Below are 16,867 nucleotides of genomic sequence, written 5' to 3'. Positions count from 1 at the left end.
GGACCTTTCCGTGGATTGCTTCTGAAGCCCAAGTAATTTAAATTCATTGTATAAATGCTCACAGCTTATGTGTGATACGTTTTGAATTATAATCCCCTGACTTCCATTCCAGCACTTTTTCCAAATATCGCAGTGCCTCCCGATTTGATTTATGCATTAGTTTAACATCCTTCAAAAGCCATCCTTCAGGTATTTCAAATCAAGAACTCTGAATTTGAGTAGATAGGCAGTAACTGAGGGAATCAGTAGGAGAGAGAAGGGGTCTTGAGGTTCATATGGACGGACATCTGACTGTCTTTTTTTGGCCATGACACATGCGAATTGTTTTCTGTAGAGAACCTCTCACCTTGTAGACGTTGAAAATGCCAGGCAGTCACTCCAGGCTTCTTTGTAACCAAGGCACTGATACCATGACTCACCCTGGAGTTTGAATTTTGCGAGGGACATGAAGAGGCCAGGACTGACCCAACTCCATTTTGGTGAGGGTGGGCAGTATAGCAGCGAATTTAGAGTCCAGCTTGGCAAGGTTGGAAGTCTTCACTGCAGGGTCTGTGCCCCGTGGCTGTGGCAGTGGTCTTTATGCTTCTAGTTCAGTGGCATGAATTTGGTTTTCCAGCCCTCCTGGAGATTTTATCCAATATCCTTCAGTAAGTTCATTTCCTTACACTAGATTTCATTTCTGTTGCTTATATCTTTAGGAATCCTGATTGGTGAGAAGATTGGTACCCTAAAGTGGTTGTCACCAAGAGACCCTTGGGGAAATGAAGGAAAGGAGGAAGGAAGAGAAGGAAAATGGGACTCATTATAGAGCCTGGAGAGCTTTCCAGACAGCATGTGTCCAGTTACTGTTAAGGGATAAGGCACTGGCAGTCCGTGGCAGGTGGTGATTTGTCTTGTGAAAGCATCTTAAAAGACATTTGCAGAGCAAGATGGATATGTGTTGATTTGGGGATAACCCAAAAGCTATACTGCAGGTGAACATTTTCATTCTTTTTCTCCACTTTTCTTGTATTTGTGGAATCTCTTACCTTAGACGGCATCCACTCTAGAAACTGAAAATGCCAAATATTTGCTTTCCCACATTTTCTTACAACTCTGACTGTTACATGACCTACATTCCACCAGTAGGCTGCACCCAAACTTGGAATCTGAAGCCAGGGATGTAAAGATAAAGAAACAGGCTGTGTGGACACCATGCTGGGGTGGCAGGTGGCAGCTGCACCCAGTTGAGAGGTGCTGGTGGCCTTGATTGTACTGCCGTATCCCACGTTCAAAGGCAGTGGGTCTTCCTGCACCTTGTGTCCCGATCTGGGCATTGTTTCTAGCTCTGTAGCCTACACACCTGGTCCTCTGGCCTTCTTGGAGCTTGTGTGAGCTACCCAATATATTTCATAAATTCCTTGTCTGCTTAAATTATTCCAAGTTGGTTTCTGTTTTTTGAAACAGACTGCTATTGTTGTCAGTCAGTCCATAAAACTCCACCCTTCAAATCCAGAACTTACCCTCCTCTCTCTCTCTTGTCCTCCATGTTTATTTTATGATTTCTTGCCTTTATTGCCACTTTGGAGTTCATTTGGGGCCTGATTCCCAATTTTAAAATGTCAAGATGGGGAAGAAGCCCTCCAGGACCTCCTTAACCTCAACCTCAGGAATGGTCCCTGAGGGTTGGTGATACTTTGCAGTTCATCAGTCGCCACAATTCAGTGCCCATTTATTAGTCCTTTTATTATAAGAGGCCTCTTGTTGGGGGTTCAGAAGAAAAGCCAGACATTAATTTGGCTAGAAAGAATACACCCTTTGGAACTGAAGAATCAAGCCTGTAAAGTTGTATTCCCACACCCTCCACAGAACAAGGCCTAAGAGAAATTTTCCCCAATCCCCAAAGATCTCTCTTCAGGCTCACTTCTCAAGGCTCCTCTCTGGACTGGGGGTGTCTCACACTGCTATCCTCGCCCACAACAAAGTTGGTCAATGCAATACTTTCACCAAACAAATTTAAAGTCCATTTTAACAGGCGCCTTCCGAAATCAGTAGTTCCCTAACAGAGGAATTCTGTATGTAAATCCATTTTCATCTGCTTCTTCTAACTTTTATTGTTAATAGAAGTTAAGGAGTCTGGGACTGTCATTGAAATACCCAAAGTTTTTAAAAATGCAGAGAGAAAACTTTTCACTGGTGAAATGAGTAAAGCTCAAAGCTGGATTAGCTAGACGTAATTTTTGCATGCGTTAGATATATTTTTAAATGGTTGGAAAAAAACATCAAAAGAATAATATTTCACAACGTGTGAAAATTATATGAAATTCAGATCTCAGTGTCCATAAAGACTTATTGGAACACAGTTAGGTCATTCGTTTTCCTGTGTCTGTGTTCATTGTACAGGACAAAATTGACTAGTTGCATCAGAGATCACACAGACATAAAGACTAAAATACCTTTAGCCTTTTACAGAGAATGGTTTGCTGACCCCTGGCCTATACTTTTCAGAATGATGCCTGAGGCCCAGGGCGTCTTCTGGTCTGGAAGCCAGTCCTTTAAAGAGGCTCCTGTCACCTGAACAGAACTGGAAGGCTCACTCAGTCCCAGCCAGAGCAGTGGCTCTCATTCCTGGCTGCACATCAGTATTACCAGGGGAGCTTTTAAAAAGTTCCCACACGTCCGGCCCGACCCAGATCATTTAAATGAGAATTGCTGGAATCGGGGTCTCGGGAAATGAATTTTTGGAAAGCTCACGAGATGCTTCTGAGGTACAGCCGAAATTGAGAACCATGTGCTAGAAAATGAAGTGGACTCCAAGAAAGGTGTTTATGGGTGTGCCTTAAACTGCAGTGCTTTTCGAACTTTAATGTCTACATAAGTCAACTGAGGAGCTTGTTAAAAGACAGGTTCCGTTGCAGTAGAGCTGGGGTGAAACCTGTGTGGGGTCCATGGCAGGCCCCCCGAAAATATGCCACTCTGCACTATGAATTATTTGGGTTATTTTGAATCAAAGTTGCTTAAGAAGCAGCAGTGCAAGAAGGACACTCTGAGCCTCCTTTGTCCCCCTGCAAGCAGGAAATAAATCTCCCCTGAGAAAGCTACCCTCCCGAATCAGGAGGTAAAGAAACATCCTTACCACCAGAGATGGGGAATGCAGCACTGCGAGGCTGTATAAACACTCATTTCTTCTTCACCAGTTTACTACCCCAAGCCCAGACTTGTCAATGCCTCACAAATTTGTTTCTTTGTCTGAAAGGTATACAAGTTTTGCTTTGGTCACTTTGAGTCTCATATTTTCGTGAGCTCTCCTAAGAAATTAAATTTGTCTCTCTCCTGTTACCCTGTCTTATATCAGTTCAATTATTAACCAGCCAAAGAACCTACAAAGGAAGAAAGGAAAAGTTTTCCTCCCTTATACCTAAGGTCCCATATTGCAGATAGGGCAGCTGCTGCTGGTCTGTGAGTAGCAAGGCAAGGGCAGGGACTTCATTGGACCTGTAGAACATATTCCATGACATTTCTGCCTGCTTAGTAATAAGTAGTTGCACGACAGAGTTCTCTCTACTTCAGATGTGGTGGTTAGTTAAGGCCTCTGAGGACATGCTAATTGAATTGCTGAAGGGTGCGAAGGGGCCAGATCTGAGGAGAATGGGGAAAGAACTTCCCAGGCAGAGAGGAGCCGATGTGGTGGCCCTGAGGCAAGAAGGACTCACTTTTGAGTGGCCTGTGTGACTACAGGGTGACAGAGGCTGGTGCTCCATTTGTTTCGTTAATGGAAAAGATAACCTTTAAAAAGGAGATGCCTCCATTCATCCTTGCTGGACATATCACCTTGAAATCAGTTCTCGAAATAGAAAATCAGAGGAATTCGGTCACCCTGAGAAGGAAAGCAGTTCACGGGAAGATGAAAAGGAGTGTTTGCTGAGCCTACAGAAATAATGGGACACAGAGAGGACTTGTAACAGACTTTGCTAGGTTCCTCACTCTTCCACGCCCAGTTCATATCGCACTGTAGCTCTCTTCCTGGAACAGGTCCTCTAAATTCTTTCAGGCGGTTTAGGGGGAAGGTCAAAGTTTCTTCCTGAGTCTTTGAGGCCTTGATGGTGTTCAGCTCAAGAGTCATCTACATGCCAAAACGGCACATCTTAGGACAACTCATTCTGAACCCCTACAGCAGCTTCAGCAGCAATGGTGGGCCATGCTGAAGTCTTTTCTGGAGTACCAGGGATGCCTTCCTGCAGGAGCATTAGTGGCCTTGACTTAGAAACTCACCTGCAGACAGCTGTACAGGGAGCCAGAGCAAAAAGGAGGAAAATGCCAGTCCCCACATGTTTATGAGGAAACATGTGCATCAACAGATATGAAACATTCCTGGGTGGGGGTGGACTTCTCGTGATTTCAGGTAGTGATGAGGGCGCAGAAGGCTAGCTGAAGACAAAGCACAAGCGGCCATCCTGCAACCTCCCCCCGCCCCCACTCCTGGGTGGGACATGTGTGACACTTCCAGGAATCTCCCAACTATCTTAATATTAATACCTTGCTAGAGGGGAAAACAACCTTAACTTGACAATGGCAAGACCTCTGGTGTCTCGTAGGTATCTTGTAGGTCGGTTCTCTTTAGCAGATGAAAGTTCTTTTGAAACCTCCCTTTCCCGTACTTCCGCCAAGCCCCCAGTATATAATCACCACTCCTCCAGACCCCGGTGCAGCAGCTCTTCCTGCCCACGGGTCCTGTCCCTGTGCTTTAAAAAAAAACCACCTTTTTGCACCAAAGAGTCTCAAGAATTGTTTCTTGGTCATCAGCTCCAGACCCCACCCCACTGAACCTCACCTGTATTCCAAAACCCCATCAGTAGAGTCAGAGTCCAAAATACATATGGTTTTGTGATGTTTGGGTTTCTGGTTTTAGCCCTTGGCTGTCATATGGTGTATAGAGGAGGAGGATGTGGAAACACCTGTTAGGAAAAGGGCCCGGGGGAGGGAAGGTTTCCAGGAGAAGGTGGTATTTAAACTAAAGTGAGCCAAGTGAAGGGAGGATAACAGAATAAGGCAGAGAACCGCAAATAGTTCCTTAAAACCTGGAGGAGAAGGTAGGAGGGGATTACCAAGAGATGAGGTTGGGAGGATTGTTACATAGTCCATAACTGGACATTCATTCACTATGTGTTTATTCCCCAGGATTCATCTTAGAATGAACCCGAGAATGATGTTGCATCTGAGGGTCTTTTATTTGTGCTGCTTGGTGTTGGAGGTAATTCTCCATAGAGCTCTCACATTTCTGTGCGTCTCGGGAGCCCAGGCACTGACAGCTTTTGTTCCAGACTCTCTCTTCAAGGATGTTTGTAGCCAAGGACCTTGGATGGCAGAAATGATGTCTCTCACTGGAACAGAGGGCTGGTTTATTTACTATCCAGCAGAATAAAGGTCGGGTTTCTTAAGCTCAGGGGTCCTCGGGTGTGAGGCAAAACCTCAGTGTGTGTGGCATCTATCTGGAAGGTTCCATATTGCCATAGAGGGGTGAGGGGAGGGCAAGGGGGACCCACCTAAACATGAGGCTTGTGCTGCTTGCTGTGCTCGGAGAAATAAAGCCCTTTGCCTCAGAGCTAGTTTTCTGCCTTCTGTCAAAGCTCCTGAAGCTGTGGCGGGTTAACCTTCCTAGCTCTCGACACTAGGTGTTTGCCTTTTTGAGAAGCAAAAAATTAGTTTTGGGTCTTTTTTTTTTTTTTTAAACATACCCTCCGAGTTAATGAATCTTATCCATACTGGGCACTTGTGCAGTCCTAGCTGAAGGAGGATTTTAGGCCAGTTGAATGATCCATATCCCTTCTAATATGAAAATGCTCCGGCTTATGAATCTGAGCTTTCCGTGGAAGCAAAGGGCAATTAAATACAAGGTGAATATTTCACTGATGTAAAGACATATGCCAAGAAGCCAGGCAGTGCTTGGCTTACCAAATGGAATAGGCTATGACCTCAGACTACAACAAGGAACACACGCCAGGTTAAAATTGAAAAATAGCCTGCTATCTGGGAAACGATGACACAGAGGTGATGGTAGCCAAATGGGGTTTGGCCATGAGATGATTCCGGCAATGCCCACTTTGGGGACGGGCAATGAAATAGAACGAAAGTCTCTATAGGCACCTTATATTACCTTCTTAAGTATGTACTTCTTCAAGTTATCAAAATCATAGCTTTAACAGAGTAAGTTAATGCAATTAAGCAATAGAAACAAGTGTTAACTTGGAGAAATTTTAGTCTTAAACTTGACTAGTGGGATTGGTGGACACATTCTACTAATTTCAGAAACAAGCTATGTAAACATTCTAAGTTAGGGGCACCTGGCTGGTTCAGTTGGAAGAGGATGAGACTCTTGGTCTGGGGTTGTGGGTTCGAGCCCCATGCTGGGTGTAGAGATTACTTAAACAAACAAACAAACAAACAAACAAACAAAATTTAAAAAGAGCTTGCAAAAGAGAAGGTTGCTGTAAAGTGAACTTTTGGGTCATTCATCTTTGAAACTATCTTTAATCACTCAAAACCTCTCCAAAACATCCAAGTCTAGATAATGGGATGGAATGAATAAAGACATGTTTTATGTGACAAGAATATTTTTTCTTGGTGATCCAGTGAATAATTTTTTTGCTTCTTTTATAATTAATATTTGTAAATAAGACAGACATTGAAGAAGGATCAAAGAGATTTTATTTCTGTGTGTCTCTGGAGATGCACTTTATCCAAATATGGCATTATCTGAAAAATAAAAAGTAAGAAGTAGTTGTTATATAACGTATAATACATTTCATAGTTCCAGAATAATCCTGAAGGCAGAGAGGATGACTACTGCTTCACAGATACAGAAAGAAAGGCTTAGAAACATCAAGTGACTAAGTGCATGACACTGGTCAATAGCAGAAGCAGAACTTGAACCCAAGCACAATGGACTGAATGTTTGTGCCCTTCCCCCCAATTCCTATGTTGAAACCCTAATTACAGTGTGATGGTGTCAAGAGCTGGGGCCCTTGGGAGGTCATTAAGTCATGAGGGTGGAGTCCTCATAACTGGGATTAGTACCCTTAGAAGAAGAGGCCAGAGAGCTAGCTTGCTCTTTCTGCCATGTGACGGCAGAGCAAGAAAACAGCCCTCTCTAAACCAGGAAGAGGGCATTCGTCAAGCACCCAACCATGTTGGCACCCCGATCTCAGACTTCCAGCCTCCAGAGCTGTGAGAAATACATGTTGTTTAAGCCACCCCATCTGTTGTAGTTTGTTATACCAGCCTAAACCAAGACACCTGCGTTTCTGTTTTTAAGGCTAGTATGTTTAAGTAAGACTGCCCCTCCTTTGGCCTCCACATCTCCAAGTGGAAGACTGAAAAGAGAGCTTGGAGATCTCCAGCTAAGAAAACCCATTCCCTGGTCTTCACATCCCTATTGATAGAAGCAAAGAGGAGCGTCCTGAACCCCAAGTGCTTTTAGCAAAGTCCCCAACCTTTCTCAGCTTTAACAATCATGGCCTCACCACTGCTTGACACTTAAGACTAATCTCATTCTGTTCCTTGTCCCTGTTTATTTGGGCTACCTCCAGAAGCCAGGAGTTCTGAGAGAGACACAAACCAAGAAAGACACTCAACTATAGAGTCATAGGATATGGCTACCAGTGCTGGGGGGATGGGTCAAATAGGTGATGGGGATCAAAGAGTATATTTACCACGATGGAAAAAGTAATAAAGTAAAATAAAAATAATGGGGAAAAAAAGAAGGCAGGAGTTCTGGGTTGCCCCACATGCCCTGATGCTAACCACAAAGCTCTATGAACAGCTGAGCGTCCCCCACCCGGCAGTTCCTATTCACTCCCATCCCACTGCTTTATGTTTCTCCGTAGCAGTTCCCCACTTGCAGCTCCCTGCCTCTCTCCACTCAAGTACCCACTGAAATCTAAGCTTTACGAGGCAGGAGTTTTATCTATCACAGTACTGCCAAGCACGTAGAACAGTGCCATAAAAATTTGCTGAACGAATGTGCTTCATCCTCTAACATGGGTATATACAAAGGAAAAGAGTAAAGTACTTTCTAATTACTGTGTATGTCCAGCAAAATGTACCTTATTATCCTCTCCCATTTCTAAAGATACTTCTACAACAACAAACATGCCATGGGAAACTCTAGGTTTGTGAGCCATCACCCAAGGGCACAGCTCCTGGTCTCGAGAGGAATGAGGTAAGATTTGCCATTACTTCTGGAAAAATACATTCTATGTCCCAATATTTATTCAGTCCTCAAATGAATATTTTCTGAGTGCCTGATTAATGCCAGACACCACTCTAGGAACGGAATGGATAGAGTGAAGAGGAAACAGCTACCATCAAGGAGCATTAGGGAGTGACCAACCCTGCGGAGGAAAAGAACGCCAGGTATGGTGTTACAGGATAGATGTCTCCAACTCTGGAGAAAGGTCAGCGCCAGAAATAGAAACGTGCAGAATAGAGATGAGAGTTTCAAGTCCTGGAGCAGTTGAAGACCAGCAATGTCTCTCACTGAGGTCACCTAAAAACTAAGTGCAAATGAGAAGTGGGCCATTTTATAGAAGGAGGAGGTGATTTTACAGTTGATGATGTTTATCATTCAATTCAATACATATTTGTTGATGGTTTGTGGGGGTAATACGCTCATCAAATTCTATAAGTAATGTCCCATCTCCTTATTTTTACAAATGAGGTGGTTTTTTTTTTTTTCTTTGCCTCTGCTGGCCTCCCGGGGGAGGACGTACTCTCTCATAGCTGTTTTCAGTCTAGTGTGGTAGGGCTGAACTCTTGGTTTGGTATGTGGTAAGTTCTCTTTTGGGCTGAGTTTAACTTTCAATGCTTTTAAGGCCATTTCTGCAGTATAGACAATTTTCCAGTAACAAAGCCAATTTTTACCTCCATCAATCTTTCCATGGATGTAAACTCAGGGACAGAAGGATATTATTGTTGACCTTTTCAAACCTTAACAGTATTCAGAATAAAGTAGATACTCAAAAGAATGTCAGCACCCTTCTCTATACCCATATACTTTCCATTTGTGGAAATAAAACAATAATAAGTCCCCAGTATCTCTTATTTACCTAATTAAAATTATTTTTTTTATATTTTATTTATCTAATTAAAATTAAAGTTGAACCAAAGACCTTAAGTTTGAAGTACAGATTAATGGGGAAAAAATTCTAATAAGCTTTTGAGAATACACATTACTGGGTCAATAATTACCTACCATTTGTTCAAACAAGTGGTTCTCAAACTTTTTGGTCTCAAGATCTATTATATTCTTAAAAATTATTAAAGACCCTATCCAATTTTTGTTCATGTGTGTTGTACCTCTCAATATTTACCACATTAGAAATTTAAATGGGGAAAAAATGTAAAGCTCAAGAGGTTAAGCCCACATTCCATTTAATGGTCAGAAGAATGATGTGATTGCACATGGTACTGCTTCTGGAAAACTCCATTGTACTCCCATGAGAGTATGAAAGGTAAGTAAGATCTCAGCATTATTATGAAAATAGCTCTGACCTTGTGAGTCCCTGAAAGAGACCTGAATACTCAGGGGTTCCCCAGAACACCCTTTCAGAATTACTAATTTAGACTGAAAAAGAAAAAGCAGGTATTTACATGATAATTACCATAACATTTAAATTAGGTCTATGCTTATTCTGTATCTTGTCATAAAGTTGAATTTCTGTTTGAGTCTGTTTACTTAAAAGAAACGAAGAGCTTTTCTGCAATATTTAAAGGTGTGTTTCAATGTTCCAGAATTGTTGGTTTATAACCTTGATATCATTAATGCTGGCTATGGAAATTGCATGTGTTAGACTCTGTAGAAAACCATGTGCATTCACGTAAGTGGTAAACTCTGTCTGTCAGAGAAGGTGGATAGTACCCTCCACCATTAAACTTCTGAGAACTAACCTACTCGGTGTGGCTGAATTCAGCTAGTTCCAAGTAATTCAAGCAGAATAAAAGATTATGCAGATCCACTTAGGGACACTAGAGGCATTCCTCCTTGTAAAGAGTTATTTTTTGAGTAAAATAACCACATGGCTGTTGGATTAACTTCGAAGCACAGTGGAGAATCTCAGTTTCCCATGCCACACCGTATCACCTCTCTATCCCACTTACTAAGAGCATGGGGCAAATTAAAAGTCATAACCGCTTCATCAAAGAAAAATCTCCAAAGTAGTGATTCTTTTGTTTTTGATCTAACTTAATCATGTGTTGTTTGTATTTAATCCAGTTGCACTTTTTTCTTTTTACATAAATGACAAAATGCTACCAGTTGCTGTCTTGCCTTAGAAACAAGTATTCACAGTCAAGAGTAGTTACCCTTTCTCTTCCTCCTTCGGCAAAATAATATCACCGCCACCACAAACCCCCATGCCAAACTCCTTCCACGTGTTATTATTGTGACTTGGGGCTTCTTGTTTGATATTTGTCATCAAAATCATTTCTGTTGTATCTCCGTTTTGCACGTGAAATTTTTGCAGAGGCAACAAATTGGTGAGAGGAGGTCTCTGGAGTTTTTGTGATCTATTATAATGATCGACAACTTTGTTCAAAATGTGGTTCTCAGGCCGTCAGCTTCAGCATCTCCTTAGCCTGCTGAAAATGCAGATTCTGAGACCCAAAGGAGAGCCTCCTGAGCGAGTCCGTTTGGAGGTGGAGTCTGGGATTCTCTAAGCACAAGAAACTGAGACTCTCTGGTCTATACTAGATCTTGTATCAACTAACCTCGTTTACTGATGCTTTTTACTTGAGACAGATTTCTTTTAAACTATCCCGGAGCGATTCTTCCTGAAACTCTCTCCACCCCAGAAACTCTCCCCAAGTTTACTTATAAATCCCTGCTGTCAGTCGGGTGGGACTCCTACCAGAACAACTTACTTTTTGCAGGAAAGTGCTTTTTCTCCGTGTGAGCAAGGAGACCCAGTGTGACCCAGGAGCTCCTTCCGCTATCAGGAACAGATTCTTTGATGTGGGCGTGAGTAGAGGACATATAGGCACCACTGAAATGCCTCTTTTGAACTCTCAGTAAACTGACTTGATTGCTTCTTTCCACAAGGCAGTTAGAGTCACGCTTTTCATTTATCTCCTCCAGGAGACATCGTCTGCTTTCTCTGAGCTTTGTCATTATTTCGCTGGTTCTGTTCTTAGCAGTCATTATGCTGACAAACTAATCATCAAGTAATTCTTACTGTCCTGCAAACAAACCACAAAATACTATCAGCGCTTGCTTGACCCAGCAGCCAGGATTCAGTCGCTTCCTCTTTCTCCTCCTGTAAAATACCGCCCCCACTGTGACCCTCACCCCACATCTCTGTTTGTATTATTGTTGCCAAAGATCTTTTTGTTTTTTGATGTTTCTTCAGGGAAAGAAATAATAAAAAGAGGATTTTACATTGAACACTACATCAAAAACTAATGATGTACTATGTGTTGGCTAATTGAATTTAAATAAAGAAAAAAAGAGGATTTTAGTAAGAGAAAATATTTTGTTTTGGAAACTAATGCTATGTATTGATTCTTGCTTTAAGGGACTCTTGTATCTTTTCATTATAAATAATACATAATCATTGTAGAAAATTAAGAAAATGCAGAAAAACATAAGGTAGACAAGCTAAAATCACTCTTGATCCAGAGACAATCACATTAACATTTTGGCTGTTTCTTTCCCAATAAATATCCAAAGGGATTTTATTATAAAAAGTACAGAAAAAGACATTAAATTAGCTATAGCAGAACATAAAAACGTAAAGTGTTGTTAAGTATTTAGGAAGATTTTACTTGGTAGGGCTATCAATTTGTCTTACCAGACATGTGAAGTACTTAAATCAAATATGTTAAATTTACAAAAGAAGTTTAAAATATTTAATGTGAAGTACTTAAATCAAATATGTTAAATTTACAAAAGAAGTTTAAAATATTTAAATATTTAAAGTATTAACTAAGTTTGTAAATGGACTAATTACTTAGAGATGTTTAGTCTTTTAAACTTGGGTTAACTGAACATTAATTTCAGAGAAAATGAGTGTGATCTATATATAAAAATAGTTCAATTTATACATAGAATACGAGAATCATATATTGAGCTCAAAGGTTGACAGAAAAGTTTTTAATGTTTTAATTTTATAAAATCAATATTAATTTGAAAACCAAGTAACTATAAATATTCCTTTCTACACACAAAGGCTATTCTCAGACATTAAAAAAACAATCTCACATTAACATTTTATATAAATGAACAGAACTTTCTTTTAAATGACTATGGTGGACTAGATTATTCAGACATAACTCCCAGTGAAAACTACTAAAAATTCTGGGGGAAAATTTTTTTTTAATTTGTTAATAATGAAATTGATAAGAGAGTTAGAAAATACCAGGTCTTCAATGAAGGAATGCAAGAACAAGGACATAGAGAGGTAGACAAAACCTGTGCTTGCCTGAGGACATTTTCTGATCCTGGAGGTTAAAGAAGTCATCTCGCTAGCCTAGAGGACAAGAGACAGAAAGATCAAAGCCCAAAGCCTATGCGCGGTGGAGAGCCTAAAGCAGGCTTTTTCCGTATTAAGTTGGCATCCAAAGGCTTATCGCCTCAGGGTGAGAGTGAATAAGAAAGAAACTCACATTGCATCAGGAACTTGCAGGAAGAATGTTGCTTTAGCCCTAAGCACAGCTCTAGGGGAAAATCCCTCCATGAAAAATTATAAGTGCTTCCTGACTCTCTCATGGATTTTCAACCCAAATTCACAACTGGGGCAGTTACAAGAAATGTCAAGCTGAAAAGCAAGAATGGTGCAAGAAGCATGAAGCTGAGAAGCAAGGGTGGTAGCAGGAATTTAGCTAAAGGGGTTCCAGGCTAGGGGTACCTCCAAGTGACCAACAGAAGCAAACACAAGTCTTTTCTGGAAGAACTTCATCCTAGGCCTCTTGGAATCCCCAACAGTACTTCCTCAAAGACAACAAATAGCACACAGCCAAGGATAACCAATCAAGCACAAAGGTAGATGAGGCATCACAAAGTGAGAACAGCAGCAACAAAACCATGAAATCTACATATGTGAGAAGCATCAGATGAATCATAGAACAACTACACATACTGCAGCTAAAGAAATGAGGAAATAAGTTTGCAGCTTTAGGAAACAAGAAGCCAAGAAGAATTTCTAAAAATGAGAATTAAATAATTAATACAGGTTTAGCAGAAGATAGGGATTCAGATGAAGAGATAATTAGAAGACTGGGGGATAAATCAGAAGTCATTATCCTAGGGGCGCCTGGGTGGCACAGCGGTTAAGCGTCTGCCTTCAGCTCAGGGCGTGATCCCAGTGTTATGGGATCGAGCCCCACATCAGGCTCTTCCACTATGAGCCTGCTTCTTCCTCTCCCACTCCCCCTGCTTGTGTTCCCTCTCTCGCTGGCTGTCTCTATCTCTGTCGAATAAATAAATAAAAAAAAAGAAGAAGAAGAAGTCATTATCCTGAATGCAGCATAGGACAAAAAAGACAAAAAGTATGAAAAAGCTAAATATGCAGAGGACACAGGGAGGACATGAAACCTACATGAAATGGGAAATCCAGAGGACACAAATGAGGCAGAGAGATTTTTAAAAAGATATTTGAGAAATATCCAAAACTGATACATGATACCACTCCATAGACTCAAGAAGCTCAAAGAATAGCAGTAAGGATTTTTTTTTAATCCACACTTAATTATAGTGGAATTTGAAAAAAAATAAAAGGAAATCTTAAAAGCAATGAGAGAATAAAAAGGAAGGGCAGTTGAACTAACAGCTGACTTCTCAAACAGGAATAATAGAAGCCATTAAACAGAGAAATTATATTTACAATGTGGTAAAGAAGTTGTATAGATGGTAAATCAGCCCACAAAGAGATGTTTAGCATCATCAATCATTAAGGAAATGTCAATCAATACTACAGTGAGCTACTGCTTACCACTAGGATAGCTGAAATTAAAAAGACTGACCAAATCAAGTGCTGGTGAAGATGTGGAGGACCTGGAACTCTCAGACACTGCTAGTGAGGATGTAAAACGGTACAACTACTTTGGAAAACAGTGCAGTAGATAAAAAGTTAAACATATATCTGCCATATGTTCTACTCCTGAGTATTTACCCAACGAAAGTGGAAGTCTCTATACAAGTGTACAAAGAAACTATTTGTACACAAGAAAATTTATATATGAATGTTCGTCACAACTTTTTTATGAGCCAAAAAGTTCTACCAACCCAAATATCCATCAACAGCTGAATGGATAAACAAATTATGGTATATCCATACAATGGATACTACTCAGTTATAAAAAAGGAATATATTATTGATAGACACAGTAACATGGATGAATCTCAATGTAATTACGCTGAGGGAAAAAAAAAGGCAGACAAGAAAGAATACATACTATATGATTCCATTCATATAAAACGCTAGGAAACGTGAACTACTCTACTGTGATAGCAGATATGCGTTTGCCTGGGAATACCTGGGAAGGGATGGAGGACAAGGGCAACAGACAGGGGTTATAAGGGGATGTGAGTAAACTTCTGGGGGTGATGACTGTGTTCACTATCTTGGTTGTGGTAATTGTTTCATGAGTGTACGTATATGGCAAAGTTTACGAAATTGTGCGTACTTTAAACATGTACAGTCTATTGTATGTTAATTACATCTCAATAAAGCTGTTAAATAAAATTGGGATCAGCACCTAGCACATTGCTTAATGCATATCAGGTGGTTAGTAAATATTTGTTGAATGAATGAAGAGTATATTACTTATAAATCTTTTTTTATTTTATTTTTTAAAGATTTTATTTATTTATTTGACAGAGAGAGACAGCCAATGAGAGAGGGAACACAAGCAGGGGGAATGGGAGAGGAAGAAGCAGGCTCCTAGCGGAGGAGCCTGATGTGGGGCTCGATCCCAGAACGCCGGGATCACGCCCTGAGCCGAAGGCAGACGCTTAACGACTGCGCCACCCAGACGCCCCATTTACTTATAAATCTTGACTCCTATTCACTTACTATTGTATCCTGAGAATTTTTCAGGCCATTACATATATGTCATCCACAATAAAAACGAAATATTTGATGACACTGTGATAGTCTTTCATATGGACTTAAAATAATATATTTGATTAGTCCGTTTGTTGTTAGACTTGTATGTTATTTACACTTTGAACAGCACACTTTGAAACACGTTGAAGTGACAAAAATCACACATGAACACATGCTGTTTTAGGAAACCCACCAGAGTCATTGGTTTGTCATTCCTGGATACTCAAAAGGAGAAGAGGTGTATTTCAAATTTCTCTGGCTAACACATAAATCTTACATGTATTTGTACTTGCAGAAAATAGTTGTCGCTGAACAAAAGGAAATGGTTTCAGGGAGAATGGAATTTGAACTTTCTTCCCCTTCCCCCTTTCCAAAGCCCAAGGAAGACTAGAATTTTCTAAAAGATGGTAAAGAATTGTCTCAGGCAGTTATTGCCACAATAATGCCACAAAACTCAACAGCATAAAACAATAAACATTTATTCTCATGCTCAGTGCTGGCCTCAGCTGGGCTGGACTCACCTGAGAACTTGGCTTCCGGCTTGAAGGTCTGGCTGGGCTTGGCTCCCTGGTGAAGGTTGAACTTAGGTCTGCTCCCAAAATTTTAGGGCTGGGAAAAACAAGAAAAGCCATTTTCCTCTAATCCAACATGTTAGATGGGATCTAAGTCTCCTATCCTTATTTTGTTTCTAGGAATTTTAATAGCATAAGAGAATTTTTTTTAAGGTAATGGATATGAGAAGAAAACAATTTTTTCTTGAACTGCAGTTTCATTTTGCCACCTCTGGCAGGCATAACGTTTCCATTTTCCATTTCTGTTTCCTGTCTCCCTGGAAAATCCTCAAGCTTAGGCAGCATATCTTTCACAATAAAATTGGAGTTCAAGCTCATATAATGTAGGTGCCCAGTAAAAAGCAATTGACAAAATGACCTTCTCCTTGAGGTGCATTTTCCCAGCTAAGGTCAAATAAGGGGACACTCTGCCTTCTTGCTTCAGCTCTCATACTATAAACATGTCCTTTTCCTGATCTACTCAGCATCATTATTTGTTAGGATACCCCCCAAGTATAGTGCTAAAGTGCTGTCTAGTGCTCCTAAGCAGCAAGAAGGCTATAATATGCCTCATATGTGTTAGATAAGGTTTGTACAGGCATGAGTTATAGTGCTTTTGAGTGTGAGTTCAATGTTAATGAATCAACAGTGTGTATTAAATAATGTGTCTTTAAACAGATACGTACATAAAATAAGGTTACATATTGGTGGTTGACAAAAATGTTATGACCAGAGGCTCACAAGAACCTAACCCTGTATTTCCCCTAGGAGCAGTTGTTGAGTATTTGCTAATTCAATGTTTGGGGCCACTTAACAGAACATAACTACTATAATAACAAGAATCAACTATGTATATATAGAAAATATACTATTGTTTCTACAGGTATGTTATCATAAATTACCTTTAATGTACAGCAACGTAAAGCGTATTTGAAGTCCACTGGTTTGGATCAGCTTAGTGAAGTGTTACCATGGTGATGGAACATTATGATCTAAGCCATTCCAATTTTGTTCTATTCATAGAACCCTAATTAAGAGAAATTTTAGTGTTAGACCATTTACTTATCAGCCATGTATCCTTGAATAAATTACTCAGTTTCTCTCTCTTTTTTTTTTAAGATTTTATTTACTTATTTGACAGAGAGAGAGAGAGAGGACAAGCAGGGGGAATGGCAGGAAGAGAGAGAAACAGACTCCCACTGAGCAGAGAGCCCGATGTGGGGCTCAATCCCAGCACAC

At 40.5% G+C, this 16,867-nt stretch overlaps 1 protein-coding gene across 6 annotated transcripts in view; it reads right to left on the bottom strand.

The window, feature by feature from the left end:
* Positions 1 to 6,667: 6,667 nt before the first annotated feature.
* SPATA45 (spermatogenesis associated 45) overlaps positions 6,668 to 16,867 on the bottom strand; it is a 35,956-nt gene continuing 25,756 nt past the window's right edge. For all 6 annotated transcript variants that reach the window (XM_040636346.1, XM_040636347.1, XM_040636349.1 and 3 more), the window contains 4 exons: positions 16,531 to 16,655; positions 15,599 to 15,686; positions 10,897 to 11,211; positions 6,668 to 6,732 (listed from right to left, as the gene is read on the bottom strand). In XM_040636346.1, the coding sequence (XP_040492280.1) occupies positions 6,713 to 6,732; positions 10,897 to 11,173 (297 nt within the window). In that variant the 5' untranslated portion in view covers positions 11,174 to 11,211; positions 15,599 to 15,686; positions 16,531 to 16,655 and the 3' untranslated portion in view covers positions 6,668 to 6,712. The remainder of the gene's footprint in view (positions 6,733 to 10,896; positions 11,212 to 15,598; positions 15,687 to 16,530; positions 16,656 to 16,867) is intronic.

Source organism: Ursus maritimus, unplaced genomic scaffold, assembly GCF_017311325.1.
Source record: "Ursus maritimus isolate PB19 unplaced genomic scaffold, ASM1731132v1 scaffold_2, whole genome shotgun sequence".
Lineage (NCBI taxonomy): Eukaryota > Metazoa > Chordata > Mammalia > Carnivora > Ursidae > Ursus > Ursus maritimus.
The sequence above is the reverse complement of the archived record's forward strand: the minus strand, read 5'-3'. Positions and strand labels throughout refer to the sequence as shown.